The following is a 16,481-nucleotide window of genomic DNA, read 5'->3' as shown; positions in this document are numbered from 1 at the left end:
AACGAGCCGGTTATTCTAAAGGCGTTCTTTCCTCACCCTGCTACACCAGCGGAGAAGTCGCTGCATTCTCTGGATGTTCAAAATTCTATTTAGATCGTACCAAGGGATTTCGGAAATCCTCCCAATTGGTTGTTGCTTTTGGTGGTCCGAGCAAAGGTCTCCCTCTGTCAAAACAGGGGATTACAAGATGGATTACGAGTGCCATTCTACATTGCCATACTGCAGCAGGTAAACCACTGACTGGCAGGGTTTGGGTACATTCCACATCAGTGGCTTCTTCAGCAGCCCTCTTCGCGGGGGTGCATATTAAAGATATTTGCAGAGCTGCTACCTGGAGCGGGTCCACACCTTTACTAAGCATTACTGCTTGGAATCCTTACAGCAAGAGGATGCAGCAGTGGGCCAGGCTGTCCTGAGGAACCTTTTCAAATAATTGGTGAGCTTTCCTTGCTATCCCACCTTCAGTTATTGTGCACATTTTGTATCTTTAGGTCATATTAGCTATTGCAATGTATTTATTACACAAAATGTGTTTTCTTATTACTAACTGCTTGCTACTCTGATACAAAGCATGGGAATCTATGAAAGTTCCAATACTGGGGCAAGAAAACAAGTTACTTACCTGTAACTTTGGTTCCCCAGTATTGGTAACTTTCATAGATTCCCATGCGCCCACCCACATCCCCGGGAAAACTCAGGCTACAGCAGATATGATGACTGTTACACAACAGCTACGAAAATTTGAGGCTCTGAGGTTCCTTCAGGAGGGTTGTATGGGGTGAGGCTCTTCTGATTGGCTGACGCCTAAGTTTGGTCTCTTTTACAAAAAGAGGGCGATATGCTACAAAAGTGAATGAGGCCTAGGCCTTTTTCTTTCTCTTTTGTACCTACTGCTATGTTATTTTTGTTACCGAGACTCCCATTCCGACGACGGGGAATGATACAAAAGCATGGGAATCTATGAAGGTTACCAATACTGGGGAACCAAAGTTACAGGTAAGTAACTTGTTTTCTTCTCCAGCAGCTCCCCCTGCACCTTTGCACACATATGGTGATGACCCCGTTCTCTTGGGGCCACCACAAGCAGTGACAACGCTTTGTTGCCATTGCCGGCCGGTCCTGGCCTGCAAGGCATTATGGGAATTCCTGCATATTAAAGCAATGGCTCTCCCGCTGCTTCGGGGAGAGCCGTGAAGTGGGCTTCTGGCCGCATTTGCTACCCGTTGGAGGGTCCGAACCCACCCGGACCCCAAGGTGAGTAAGACAGCTTGGGGAGCCCACCACCGGTTGCTTATGCAGATTTCTGGAGACCCGGTCCCACATGCCATTCTGATGGAGAGCCACCTGGGGAGCCCACCCCCGGTAGCTCCCACCGGCTCCCTGCATGGCCATCACCCTTGCGTGCTGCCCGACCAAAAATGCTCAGCATTTTTGGTCTGCCTGCTCTGGCGGGCAGACGTGCAAACCTTCGCCGGCTCCTCCAGTCACCCGCCTTCCGGCACTCGAGGCCCGGGGACGGGATCCCAGGCCCCCGAACATCTTCCGGGGGCGCAACGGCGATTCCCCCCTTCCATCATCAGCGGGGGCCAGGGTGGGTTCCTGGTGCCCCGCTTGGGGGCATTTTCACGGGGAGCACAACAGCGCTCCCCAACTTTGCTTCGGGCCCGGGATGGGTTCCCAGCCCCTTGAGAACCCTCCGCGGGGGTACAATGGTGAACCCCGCCCACAGCTCCTCGCCCTCTGTGGGTCCCGGTGACGGGACAGTGCTCCCCACCTCCTCTTCACGGGGAGCGCGACGGCGCTCCGCGGTTTTGCTCTGGGGATAGGGTTCTGGGTCCCTGGGGACCTCTTCACGGGGGGAGCAACGGTGCCCCCTCTCCTCAGCTGTAGCCGGGGGCCAGGCTCCAGGCCACCCGTTTTGGGGTCACTTCACGGGGAGCACGACGGTGCTCCCCGACTTTACTTCGTGTTGGGGGCAGCCCCCGGGACCTGACCCACACCAGAGGCATCTTCTAGACCAACGGCGGAGTCCCACACGCTTCTACATCGGTCAGCTAAAGGTCGCCTACCTTCTGAGGGCCCGATCTCAGCCCCCAGGGGACCGATCTTGTCGATTTGGCCTCTTCTTGCTCCTGGTGGTGCTCCCCAGCCACTGGGAGCACTCTCCTTCGCCCACTGGGTCTCCGAGAGGGAGGATTTAACAGGGAGCTGTCTTCACTGGCTCCCTGTGCCAGCCTTTCGCCTGCTTTCCTCCTGGGCCTTTTTTCTCCCTGCTCAGAGGCCCATGCTGCTGCGCACTAGACTCTTCTCCTGGCGCTATTCAGGATCCTAGGGGGCAGCCAGGGAGTTCCTCCTTTCAACTGCCCATTTGGACAGGCTCCAACACCCTCTGCCTCTGCAGACCACACCCCAGAGAGAGCTTCTCTTCCTGTGCAAACATTTTTTAAAGTTTGGGGAGGGGGCTGGCAGGAAGTCTCTGTTGGCCTTATCACACAGCGACACATCACTTCCGTGCCCCAGCTCCCTCCTTCCTGCCCAGGCATCTGGGTTGGTTCAAGATGGCGTCGTCCAGGGTCTCTGGCCACATGGTCTCTGAAAAATCCCCTTCCCCCAGGGCTGCCTTCTCCTTGGTGTAGCCTGCAGCCTGGCACTGAGTGATAGTTGCTGCTGGATGAGCCTCTAGCTCCACCCATCTTCCCTTTCTTGGAGTGGAGGCCTTAGCTCGTGGAAGAAAAGTTATCAATCCAGCCTGCTGAGGTCAGCCCTCAGTCAGGCCCTGGTTATTGCTGACTCTGAGAAATATGACATTTCTGGATGACCCAAAAGTAGTATAAATAGGACTTTAGACTCTGCTGAATACTTCTACTCACACCAGTTACAGTGGACTTTAGTGCATGTCTGGAATCTGCAGGCCTTAGGAAAGTTAATCTAGTCCATGGGCTCCACATCCCCATAGGGGAATAATGAAGTGAAAAACAGTAAAACACACCGTCTTTCCCTGGCATGTTTCCTCCCAGTGTATAAAGCCTATTCCATGTCACCACCCCATTCTGCAGAAGTCCTGCCACACCAGTCTATCTGCATCTCCTCTTTGGCTGCGCATCCTGGGAATCTCCCCTGTGCAGCCCCTACACATGTGCACCCGCATGTACACATGTGTCTGCATGTAACCAGCCCGGTGTCCCTTACTCCAGCTTCTGCGCAGTGGCCTGGTCAAGCCAGGGGGACACGAGTAAAATCCCCATGCAGTCTCGTTCATCCTGAGTTCACTGTGGGTGAGTCCCAACTTATAAGGCTCCCCCACAGTAAAAGCTCAACAATTAGGTGCTCAAAAAGCGAAAAATCCGGGCAGCCCATAGTGTCAGAACCACCTTCTAACAGAATGCTTGAGGCGATCTGACACATAAAGCTGGTCACTCGGAGGATTGCACTCTAGTCCAGCACTGCAGGTCCCAATTAGCTGCATCCTATGTGTGCCGCTCTACATCTCACAATGTCTATCCGAGCAGATCTTCCCGACGATTTCTCTCACCAAACATGCCTGCTCAGGACCATGAATTGTAAACAAAATATCAGACTGGACAACCAAGTGCAGTAACCATATACATAGATTATTATCTTATGAAGTTACAAAAAAAGACCTGCACATTTGCTCAAAGCTGCGCTCATACTGAAAACCGCAAAGTGTACAATTGTCTCAACCTAATATAAACTTATTTTGACTTGTACTTAAGTGTTTGTCTACATACTTATATACTATTGCACAACCTCCTCTGCTGCGTCCTTTTATCCCGAAGTTTTGTCCTGAATTTTGACCTCCTGTCCTGAATTTTGACACTCATCATCCTGAATTTGCACCCATGCCAGTTGGTCACCCTCCTCTGTGTACGGTTCTTTTCTGCAGAAGTGGCCTTCACCACCCGGCAGGCAGGAAATGTGACCAAACCTACCCAGATCATCAGCAAAAACGGAGACAAGGTGAAGATCCGCACTGAGAGCACATTCAAGAACACGGAGATCAACTTCAAGCTGGGCGAGGAGTTCAACGAGACCACGGCCGACGACAGGAAATGCAAGGTAAGGCCACCGACCCACACCATTGATTTAGCCTCATTTGGTGCAGCGGGTGCAGTAGCACAGTGGCCAGCTAAACACCGAGTAGCTTTGTATTTTATGGTTCAGACAGCAGCCAACGAGGCCATTTCCTTCATTGCAGTGTGACCATGAAACACTGGCCATGCCACTGCCCCAGACAAATAACACCTCTCTCCGGCTACTACACGTTTAGCCCAGAGAAAACAGGTAAAGTTGTATGCCATGTTAGTTTGTGCACAGCGCGCACTACTCCAGATCAGGCTCTGAAGCCTCACGCACGCAAATCAATTACTAACTGAAAACCTACCTATGGAAACACGTTTTTCCCCTTAAGTTTACTTTAGTTGAATCGTTAAAATTGTTAAGGGACAACACATGTATGGTAGAGGTTGAAAAAATGAAGGGACTGAGCGGATGCCTTTGATACTGGCGCTTGAAATTCAGGACAGGTGGTTACCACTTGAACTGAGGGAGTGGGATCCTCACTTACCACCACGATAAGAGGTCGGCTAGGAGCTGCAGAAATTAGTCACTCACGAGTTGAACCAATTAGGCTTACCACTAATGTGCTTTCTGGTGATAAAGTAAAAATGTTATCAAAGTACACAGCAATCTAAACAATCTCTTTAAGAGCCAATAGGCCTGGATTTAATGTGCTAACGAATGCCGAATTTGCACATTAGAGACCCTTGGGAGGAAACCGCCGGTGCAGACATAGAGGGCAATAGATGTAAAGTAGTTCCGCATGTAGCTAATTCATTGCAAATGCTTTACGTGGTGGCAGACGGCCACAGCCAATAGCATTAGGTGAGATGTGTTGTATTCCACTGTCTGAGCCAACAATTAGCAATTTCCTTTGCAGGAAACCTGTAGTGCTGTCTTTTTAGCACCTCTTCAATTTGCTTGAACTAGAAACAATATTTTTTGCAGAGTAGGCAATAATTAATGGATTGAATCTCAACCTACTGGATGAAAAATGCTGCCGAAGAAGGCCAGTGGTTGAAAAGCGTGGTCTCAAAGACTGCTCTATTATATTGTTAGCTATAATTCTTCTCTTCTCTGTCCCAAACCTAAATGCTGTCTAGCTTCACTCCGTTTCTAGGTACGAATCTGTCCTGTCCTTGTGTTTTATTAGTAAGTATCTGTTCGTCGAAGCATATAGGCTCCATTTTAGCTCCCTTTGCCTGGTAGTCCAGTTAAAAACCAAAGCTTGGATGTGGCCTTACAGTCAGAGCTGCCGACTTTGGAGCTGGGGAACAAGGTTCGAGTCTCGGCGTTGGCTCCACATCCTGTGATTCTAGGCAAATCACTTAATCTCCCAGTGCCTACCAAAACTGAATTGTGTCCTTGTGTAATGTAACTGGTAGAAGAATCAAAGAGAGAGCAAGGAAGAACAGATGGGTGCGTCATCTTTCCCTGATTGACAATAAATGCAACAACATGGACGGACCCACTAATGAATCCTTTAGTTTAACCGACTCTGTGCCAAGCACTGGAGCACAAAAATCCAGTGGATTTGTAAGAAGAACCATCACCCACCAACCTGGGTGGTGGAATGCTTCATCATCGGGTTCCCAGCTGGGCTGCCGAGTGCAACTCAGCTGTGCTTCAACTTCTGAACTACAGCAAAGCGTGTTTTGATTAGTCAGTGTGGTGTGTGCTCAAAAAGTGCTGAGGTTAAAAATGTCTCTAGGACGCCCGACTGGAAAAAGATGTATTCATAAGGTCCTAGGACACATTTAAAAACAAGGCGGTATATAACCTCATAGCTGCTATGGAACGTCCAGCTCCAGTGCTGGACGTTCCATTGCGCAGGTGAGGTTCGAACGTTCAACGGCCGACGGCAGCACTACGGAGGTAGTGGTGCCGTCGGCCGCCGAACGTGCGCAGCACCTAAGAGGATAATGAAGATTAAAAATTGGTCTTCAATGTCTCCTAACTACTGGTCAACATGTTTCAGCCTCTCCAATAGTAATGAGGCTTTCTTCAGGATCACTGAATGTGAATTGTGATGTGGCTACAAAAGTGGAGATAACCACATGAATTTGTGAATATTTTTCAGCACACATGCTAAGGTGTGCTGTGCATGAGGTGGTGTAGCCGTACTTACAGACCCACCGACTAGTTGAAATCTGTAAGTGAAAAACACACAACGTAAAAGACATACACATGTAAAGAAGCTTTATCACAACTCTTTGATTGGCTTCATTTATCTTTACGCTCATGATGTGCTCACTGAAATATTTTGTTGCATTTTCTGAGTCGGAATTTTGGATGTGTTTGCATCCAATCATTCATATGTAGACATACTACATATACATAAGCTAAGCAAGTGGTCATGCATGGTGGTAGGTGCCGGTATGCATGACTCAAGGTGAATAAGCTCTTCGCGTAGTCACAAGTATGCACAGTCATGAAAGGGAGGAAAAAAGCCATGCAAACTTCAGAACATCGAGTTAGCTCCCCAAAGAAACCTGATAGTTTCTAGAAATGGCAAATTTGTATGGTGTGAAACTAATTGTGTCTTAATTTGAGAGTGCGTATATTTCTCGAGCTCATGTCTTATTTTTGATATACCAAGATAGATTGTGTTCCTAATGTCACTGAAAGTGTCAGCGCGACAAGACAGAGATGCCTTACTTCAGCTGTGCAAAAAACAAATTAAAATATCTTACACCAGCTACGAAAATTAAAAAGATCAAACGGATTCTGGAAGATGGAGTCTCCTGTAGTCAAACAATGTGAAAACTGAAGTGAGGCACGTGAAAATGTAGCGGTCTGTCTAGGAGACCTGCTTGCGCTGATCGATACATGCCCTTGCCGCAATGTAATGCGCAGTCACTTACTTCATCAAGGATGACCTCCTGTCTTTTAAACCTACTCCGGTCTTCTCGGGATCCTGCTGATACCTGCCGTGAGTGGAGGCGAAGTATTAAGTGTTACCTAGTGTTTTGCAGGGGCGTGGCAGCATAGCTTGACGCTTGGCAGGGGTGTGGTAGCGTAACATGATATGGTCATGTGCTCGCGGGGACTGTGGTTCTTTACACTACTGGAGTGCTAACCTCAATGACGTGGCGTGCCACGAGAGGGAGACTATGTTCATGTTTGTAAATGAGCAATAAAGATATAGGTGATAAGAAGCGGTTCATAATGCCAATGACAGATGCCCTTTACTATTGTGTGTAGAATTCTCAAGTGGTGTATGTATGTAAATAGGGGAGGCGGATAAGGACTGTGAATCCGCATTAGGAGATTCTGCTTGGTGCCTGACGTAAGGTATGGGATTGCATATTACTAAGGATGGAATGTTGGTGACTTCTGTATTATAAGGAGGTGATCCGTAATATTGTGCGCCTCAAAGTGTGGGACATAAAGTCACACAGGATGAAAAAGTAACTATATCAGAAAACCATAATATACTGGAAAAGCATAATATGCGAGCTCACGCATAGTCATTTTGGGAATTTTTGAGAAGGCTATTTGTGAATTATCCAAGGTGAGAAAATTGGGTTTATATATTTCTAGTAGTGGCTCATGAATAGTTGTATGTTAAATGTTATTGATACTTTCGAAAAAAGTGACTCATGTATGATTGTACAGTTGCTCCCTTTGTAAATTGGTGCTTTGGAATCTATAGAAGAAAGCAAGTTACTTACCTGTAACTTTGGTTCCCCAGTATTGGTAACTTTCATAGATTCCCATAGCTTGTATCATTCCCCGTCGTCGGTTTGGGAGCCTCGGTAAATAAAAAATATCATAGCAGTGGGTACAAAAGAGAAACAAAGGCCTAGGCCTCATGTCATTTTGTAGCATAACCACCTCTTTTTGTAAAAGAGACCAAAAACTTTCAACAACCAATCAGATTAGCCTCACCCCATAGAACCTTCCTGAGAGAACCTCAGAGCCTCAGATTTTCGTAGCCGTTGTGTAACAGTAACCACATTTGCTGATGGCTGAGCTTTCCCAGGGGAGGAGGGTGGGCGCATGGAAATCTATGAAAGTTACCAATACTGGGCAACCAAAGTTACAGGTAAGTACTTGTTTTCTTGCCCCAGTATTGGAACTTTCATAGATTCCCATAGCTTGTATCAGAATAGCTAGCAGTAAGTAATAACAAAGCACATTTTGTGATATAAGCATCAAATACATTAGTATCCATACTGCCATAAGAAGCAAAAGCAATTGAAACAGTTGTCAGTGATAATTCTCAGATACAAAATGTGCAATCATAGACAGGAGGGATAGAAGGGAAAGCTCACGGCTCATTGGAAGAGATTCCTCTGGACCGCTTGTCCAACTGCTGCTTCCTGTCTTGTGGAGGAGTCCAAGCAGTAATGCTTTGTGAACGTGTGGGCACTGCTCCATGTAGCTGCCCTACAAATGTCTTTGATAGAAACTCCAGAGAAGAGAGCCATAGAGGATGAGACTGACCTTGTAGAGTGAGCTCGTACATGTCTTTCTAGGGGCTTACCCGCCGCTTGGTGGCAATAATGAATAGCACTGGAAATCCAAAGGGAGATTCCATGTTTTGAAAGAGGACAACCTTTTTGTGGAGCACTATAAGCAACAAAGAGCTGTGAAGATTTCCTGAAAGCTTTTGTTTGTTCAAGATAAAATTGTAGACATCTTTGGACATCCAAGGAATTCAGAGACCTTTCTGCTGGATACGTAGGTCGAGGGAAAAACGATTTCAGAACCACAGGTTCGTTCAAATGGAAATCCGAAGGGACCTTTGGAATGAATTTTGGATTTGTTCTTAGGATTAGAGTGTCTTTTTTGAACTGTAAAAAAGGTTCCATAATGGTAAGAGCTTGCAGTTCCCCAACCCTTCTAGCCGACGTCAAGGCTAAAAGGAGAGCCATTTTCCATGATAGAAACTTTTGATCCGCTCTGTGAATAGGCTCAAATGGAGGTCTCATGAGATGAGCCAGAACCAGATTGAGCTGCCAGATTGAAGACGGAGGCCGAACTGGAGGGAAAGCCCTGAAAAGACCTTTCAGGAATTGCTTGACAATCTTCGCGGACCAGAGAGAAGGAACTGAAGCAGTCCACCTGAAATAAGAGATAGCTGCCAGGTGTATCTTGATGGAGGAATGTGCCAGGCCTGACTTAGCCAGAGAAAGTATGTAAGGCAATATCTGGTGAGGAGCAGAAGAGAACGGATGGAGATTTTGTCTGCGTCGCCATAAGCAGAAACGTTTCCATTTTGCGCGATAGGGCTTATTCGTACTAGGTGCTCGGCTTGAGATAATATTTCTTTACACTCCTGAGGTATATTTAAACTCTGGAATTCCCGGTGCTCAGGAGCCACACTGTAAATTGGAGAGAGCTCGGGTCTGGATGCAACACTTGACCCTACGACATTGTCAATAGAGATGGAATGGGCCGCAGGTGAATTGGATGATCTTGAGAGAGCAGGAGAAGCTCCGTGAACCAGAATTGCGGGGCCACGCTGGTACGATCAAAATCATTCTGCAGGGTTCTGTCTTGATCTTCCTGATTAGCTTTGGAATCAGGGGAATTGGTAGAAAGGTGTAAACAAATGCACCTGACCAGACTATCGAAAGAGCATTCCCCACTGAGCCGCAATGGTGATCCCTGGTTGCATAGAACCAGTTTTTCTTGTTGTCTGGGGTTGCGAATAGGTCTATGGACGGAGTGCCCCAGCATGTGAAGACTTTGTCGAGAGTGTTTTGATCCAGTTCCCACTCATGACAGACTGATATCAGACGACTTAGGGTATCCGCTGTCGTGTTGAGTGCACCTGGGAGATGTTCTGCAGAGAGAGAAACTCGGTTGAGAATTGCCCATTCCCGTATCTCTTGGGCTTCCCTTGAAAGAACTAGAGATCTTGTTGCGCCTTGTTTGTTCACATAATGCATGGCCGTCGTGTTGTCCGTACAAACCAGTACTGTGGAATTCCGAATTCTTGGAAGGAAAGCTTGTAAAGCTAAATGAATTGCCTTGAGCTCCAGAAGATTGATGTGGAAAGTACGCTGCTTGGGCGTCCAATGACCGCTCACTTGTAGGTCTTGTAAAACAGCTCCCCAGCCTTTCAGCGAGGCATCTGTGGTCAGAACCAAGGGAGATGGAGCCATCTTGAAAGTTAGACCCTTTGAGATATTGTCTTTGTCCATCCACCAATCGGCCGCCTTCCTCATGAGAGGTGTGACCATTATCTTGTTGTCGAATGACCCTGTCGCCTGGCGCCATTGCCTGTCTAGCTGCTCCTGCAACAGGCACATAATTAGTCTGCAATGCGTAATTAAGGGTATGCAGGATGAAATCAATCCGAGGAGCGATTTGTACAGATGAACCAATAGAGACCGTCTCCTTTGCAATTGACGAGCCGAGAGAATAAGCTTTCTTTGTCTTTCCTCCAATGGAAAAGCCTTGCAGCATCTTGTATCCTGAATGGAACCTTGGAATTTGGCCGACCTGGATGGGAGAAGGACTGATTTGTTCCTGTTGAGTTGTAGACCCAGATGCTCGAAAAGTTGAATGCAACTTGTGACTGCTCATGTAGTTGCTTGAGAAGATGGAGCTTTGATCAACCAATCGTCTAAGTAGGGAAAAACTTCTAGAGATTGTTTTCTGAGAAACGCTGCCACCAGGGCCAAAACCTTCATGAAAATCCGAGGAGCGGATCTGAGACTGAAAGGCAGGACTTTGAATTGAAAATGTCTCTTGGCTACTGTGAAGCATAAGAATCGTTTGTGAGCTGGGTGGATCGTACGTGAATATAAGCGTCCTCGAGATCCAGAGTTGCCATGTAAACTCCTGGATTGAGAAGGCGCAAAATATCGTGAAGGGATACCATCCTGAATTATAGTTTTGTGAGACAGGTGTTGAGCTCCCTTAGGTCTAAAATTGGGCGCCATTTCTCCACCGTCTTGCGAACCAGGAAAAACCTGGAATAGAACCCTTCTCCTCTCTGAGATAGAGGCACAGGCTCTATCGCTCCTTTGATGAGCAGTTGGTGGGCTTCGAGATTTAAAAGCTGTAGATGTTTTGAGTCGGTGGCGCGAGGGACTCTGGAAGGTGGGAGATCTTGAAATTCCAAAGTGTGGCCAAATTGTACGATATTGAGGACACACCGATCTGATGTTATGACCTTCCAGGTGCTCAGACAGTGTGAAATCCTGCCCCCTACTGATGTTACCAGGGGTGGAGGAACAGCAGACAGAGCAGAGAGGCCGCTATTGATGTTTAGAAGAATCTCTCCATTGACGCCCCTGTCGACCTCTTGCAGGTTGGCGAGAGAAAGACGTCGACTGGCCCTGGCGTTGAGTATTGAGGCTTGTAACTCTACGAAGATTGCTAATACGTTGTTGGTATCCTCCTCTGTAATTTGAAAAACCTTTACCCTTTGCCCCTCGGAAAGGTACCTTGAGATATTGCAATGTGCCTAAGGACCTAGCTGTTTCAGTGTCCTTCTTGATGTCCTGTAAGGCATCGTCTATATGCTTACCAAAAAAGCATGTCACCATCAAATGGCAAATCCAAAATCTTATTCTGTACCTCAGGGCGAAACCGAAGCCAACATTGCCTCCTCAGCTGAGCCTGCCAAGGCGCGAAAAAGCATTTGTGGCGATTTCTATGAGGAAGATAGCTCCCCCTCCTCCAGGATTTTCTTTGCATCCGCTTTTGAAGAATCCGGTAGCTAATCAAAAAAAGGAGACAAATTGCACCACATTTGGCGATTATATTGTGTCAAAATTGCTAGTGCATTGGAGGCTCGAACCAGGAGGCTGGACATAGAAGAGAATCTCTTGCCCATGCTGTCAAGGCGCCTGCCTTCTCTATCCGGCGATGAGGCAAGAGGAGCCGATGGGTTCTTTGACTTTCTCTGAGCCGCCTGGGAGATTACGGAGTCCGGCCTTGGTTGGCCAAACAGGCAAGCAGGACTACCATCAGGAGCCTTATTTTTTTTCTCCAGCCGCAGTAGAACAGGGATAACAGTAGCTGGAGACTGTATAATCCATATATGCTCTATGATGGGAATAGAGTGAATGGATTTCCTATAAGGCTCTTTAAAATCATAGAGAAAGCAGTCCGATTGAAGAACCGGATCAGGAAGACCAAACCTTTTTGAAGCTCTGGAAACCTCCAATGTCTGCTGGAGGAGAATCCACAGGATCCGGTACAGGTGAAACGGGATCTGGTATAATATAGCCGTCCCATTCTCTATCTGGGTTTGGGAACTCTCTTAGATTCCGGGCATCCCCTGAGGAATCATCGGCATCATCATCATCCACATTAGCCTGCCCCATGGCGATATTTTGTCGTTTCTCCAAAGGTTCCGGCTCTGGTGGTTGAACCGTAGAAGTCGAAGGAGGAGGTGGTGGTGGTGGCAGTGGCGGCGGAGATGGTTGCATGGATTCAGAGGGCTCGTATGGAAATCTCCCCCTATAATCCATCAACATGATCTGTAAGTCACTTATTAGGGACGAAGGCATAGAAACCATACCCTGCTGAGACTGTTCTTGAGTCCTTTCTTGAGAAGGGCGTTGCCGCTGTTCCTCATAATAGTCATCAGAATCTGAGTCCTGGTATTTCACCTGGAGCTGAGAAGGACTGTATGCATCGCCATAAGGACAATCTTCCTCATCAGAATAGTCTTCATCTAAAGTAATGCTGGAGGCAAAGGCGTCACCCTTCCTGGAGATAAATGCAAAACCCACAGTTGATGGACAGAATGCAGAACAATGTCGTACATTCACCCCAGTACAGAGATCTGGGCCCAAATCCATCGGTTTTTTTGCACTCCACACCACCCCAGTTCAGACATGGCCATATGCAAATCAGTCTGACCCTGTGCCTCATGGGAACAGTCCAGCCCGAACTGCCAAGCCATGCCTTCCCTGGACCGGAAACAAGCTTCCGAGGATCGGTTTCTGGCATTCCAGCCGTCTTCAGCCCGGCTTGCATGAATCCAGTGGTGTGGAGTGCATGGGACTCACGTCTGAGCATACCCATCCCACTCGGGGTGACAAATGCAAAAACCACAGTTGATGGACAGAATGCAGAACAATGTCATACATTCAGTCCAGTACAGAGATCTGGGCCTAAATCCATCGTTTTTTTGCACTCCACACCACCCCAGTTCAGACATGGACATATGCAAAGCAGTCTGACCCTGTGCCTCATGGGAACAGTCCAGCCCGAACTGCCAAGCCATGCCTTCCCTGGACCGGAAACAAGCTTCCGAGGATCGGTTTCTGGCATTCCAGCCGTCTTCAGCCAGGCTTGCTTGAATCCAGTGGTGTGGAATGCATGGGACTCACGTCTGAGCATACCCATCCCATTCGGGGTGACAAATGCAAAAACCACAGTTGATGGACAGAATGCAGAACAATGTCATACATTCACCCCAGTGCAGAGATCTGGGCTCAAATCCATTGTTTCTTTGCACTCCACACCACCCCAGTTCAGACATGGCCATATGCAAATCAGTCTGACCCTGTGCCTCATGTGAACAGTCCAGCCCGAACTGCCAAGCCAAGCCTTCCCTGGACTGGAAACAAGCTTCCGAGGACCGGTTTCTGGCATTCCAGCCGTCTTCAGCCCGGCTTGCTTAAATCCAGTGGTGTGGAGTGCATGGGACTCACGTCTGAGCATACCCATCCCAGTCGGGGTGACAAATGCAAAAACCACAGTTGATGGACAGAATGCAGAACAATGTCATACATTCACCCCAGTACAGAGATCTGGGCCCAAATCCATAGTTATTTTACACTCCACACCACCCCAGTTCAGACATGGTCATATGCAAATCAGTCTGACCCTGTGCCTCATGGGAACAGTTCAGCCCGAACTGCCAAGCCATGCCTTCCCTGAACTGGAAACAAGCTTCTGAGGACCGGTTTCTGGCATTCCAGCCGTCTTCAGCCCAGCTTGCTTGAATCCAGTGGTGTGGAGTGCATGGGACTCACGTCTGAGCATACCCATCCCACTCGGGGTGACAAATGCAAAAACCACAGTTGATGGACAGAATGCAGAACAATGTCATACTTTCACCCCAGTACAGAGATCTGGGCCCAAATCCCTCGTTTTTTTGCACTCCACACCACCCCAGTTTAGACATGGCCATATGCAAATCAGTCTGACCCTGTGCCTCATGGGAACAGTCCAGCCCGAACTGCCAAGCCATGCCTTCCTTGGACCGGAAACAAGCTTCCGAGGACCGGTTTCTGGCATTCCAGCCGTCTTCAGCCCGGCTTGCTTGAATCCAGTGGTGTGGAGTGCATGGGACTCACGTCTGAGCATACCCATCCCACTCGGGGTGGCAAATGCAAAAACCACAGTTGATGGACAGAATGCAGAACAATGTCATACATTCACCCCAGTACAGAGATCTGGCCCCAAATCCATTGTTTTTTTGCACTCCACACCACCCCAGTTCAGACATGGCCATATGCAAATCAGTCTGACCCTGTGCCTCATGGGAACATTCCAGCTCGAAATGCCAAGCCATGCCTTTCCTGGACCGGAAACAAGCTTCTGAGGACCAGTTTCTGGCATTCCAGCCGTCTTCAGCCCTGCTTGCTTGAATCCAGTGGTGTGGAGTGCATGGGACTCACGTCTGAGCATACCCATCCCACTCGGGGTGACACAGTTGTTTTTACTCCAGATTGGACAATCCATACTGAGGTTCACCTCCAGTCTTGCAGGTAGGCCTACAAAGCAGCACACCCTAGATCAACAGATATGTTGTCATTGAGGTTACAGGATCCTTGAGGCCAATCCACCTCACCCATTGGTGCCTCCATTGGCCTTGTTTCAGCAGTAGAAATGCAACCCAGCAGAGATCGGCAATGCATGATTTGCACTCACACCAAACTAATGGGCATATTTACGAGGGACTTGCGTCATGCTTGCACCATGAAACGTCATATTTATGAAGCCACCTAAAGCCACTTTGCATGGCATTGAATGGTTTCATAAATATGGAGTAATGCAATACAGCGCAAATCGCTGCTTTGCCTTACTCTGCACAAGGAAGGCATTGCAGTGGGTATTCCCACTCAACTTCCATGATTTTTGACACATTCCCATGTGTACAAGGACTTGTTAACCTGGGAATGCATCAATATCTTACGTCTCCCCAAGGGAGGCACAACAAGGAGAAATATCTTTATTTCTCCCTGTTTTTTCCTCTTTCTATATGTGCAGCACCTATACAAAGAGAAAAAAGTCTCTCCGGATTGTTTTTGTGCCGAAAGGTACACTGAAGCCAGTGTGGGATTTATTCTAGATTACACTAAGAGGGCATCTTAGAGATGACACCTGAAAAACAACCGGCCTCTGGTGGGTTCCCTGACTGGTAGACACCAGCTTGCTACCACGAGACAAGTTTCTGGACCCCTGGGGTGGGAGCCATCGCTCTCTGAGGCCAGAAACAAAGCCATTCCTGGGCGGAGGTGTTCACACCTCCCCTAGGTCAGGAAGAGCCATCTTTGGTAGGGAGTTTCAAAGAACTCGCCTCCTTTGCAACGCCACCCCAAGCTTCTCCTGCTATCAGGAGCAGGCCCCTTCCTGCCTTACCTCCTTTTCGGCGGGAAGACAGGCGGGCAAAATTAGGACAGCCTAGAAGATGTGCCCAGCTCTGCCAACCCCACTCCTCAGGTGGGAGAGGTGAGATCTTCAGATGGTAGGCCCTCTCCACTCAAGGTTAGGGATTGTGCCCACTCCCCCACGTAGGGAGAGCACCCCAAGGGTGCAGTCACCCAAGGGTCAGTAGCCTATTGGTTACTAATCCAAGACCCCTAAAACACCCACTAAATACTGTGATTTGGGGGCTGCCCTGGATCCAAAAGAAAGATTTCCACAACCTACGAAGAAGGACAAAAGAAGATGCACAGCAGAGGAGAACTGACTTGGCCCCAGCCCTACCAACCCATCTGCAGGTTCCAGTGGTCCTGCGCCAGAAGTCCTCTTGTCTTAAAGCCAGCGACCTCCAGAACCCCTGGGAGGACTGACTGCCTTCAACAATGGATATCCTGTGAACAGCAACTCTATTCAAAAGATCCCCCAAAGAAAGACTCTGAGCCTGCTGAAGACAAACCCGATGCCTGGAACCACCCCTCCACCCGTCACTACGGCCCAAGTCCAAGTGGCCCACCAGTCCCAGCAAGGGTCCCCCAGTGCTCCAGAATACAAATCCTCCATGGGTTGACCCCTCCAGGACTCCCTGACATTGCCTGCAGCCTCTGTAAAGAGACCCCCCAACCTGAGTGGCCCGGTAAGGTGAAATCCAACATGAAAAGGCACTCCTGCATCCGGCCGCCCTGCACCCTGAAAAAGAGGACCTGAGGTGGACCTACTTCTCCAAGCCTTCGAACTTACCTGCCGAGCTGTTGGTTCCTCCTGGAAGACTTCTTGGA

The 16,481-nt window shown here is 48.4% G+C and overlaps 1 protein-coding gene across 1 annotated transcript in view; it reads left to right on the top strand.

Annotated features, from left to right (window-relative positions):
- Positions 1–16,481, top strand: part of LOC147707910 (fatty acid-binding protein, brain-like) — a 148,821-nt gene that overhangs the window by 61,657 nt on the left and 70,683 nt on the right. Inside the window, exon 2 of the mRNA XM_086925256.1 lies at positions 3,905–4,077. Within this exon, the coding sequence (XP_086781382.1) occupies positions 3,905–4,077 (173 nt within the window). The remainder of the gene's footprint in view (positions 1–3,904; positions 4,078–16,481) is intronic.

This window comes from Lissotriton vulgaris, chromosome 6 (assembly GCF_964263255.1).
Source record: "Lissotriton vulgaris chromosome 6, aLisVul1.2, whole genome shotgun sequence".
Lineage (NCBI taxonomy): Eukaryota > Metazoa > Chordata > Amphibia > Caudata > Salamandridae > Lissotriton > Lissotriton vulgaris.
Note: the sequence above shows the minus strand (reverse complement) of the source record. Positions and strands in the feature narration are given on the sequence as shown.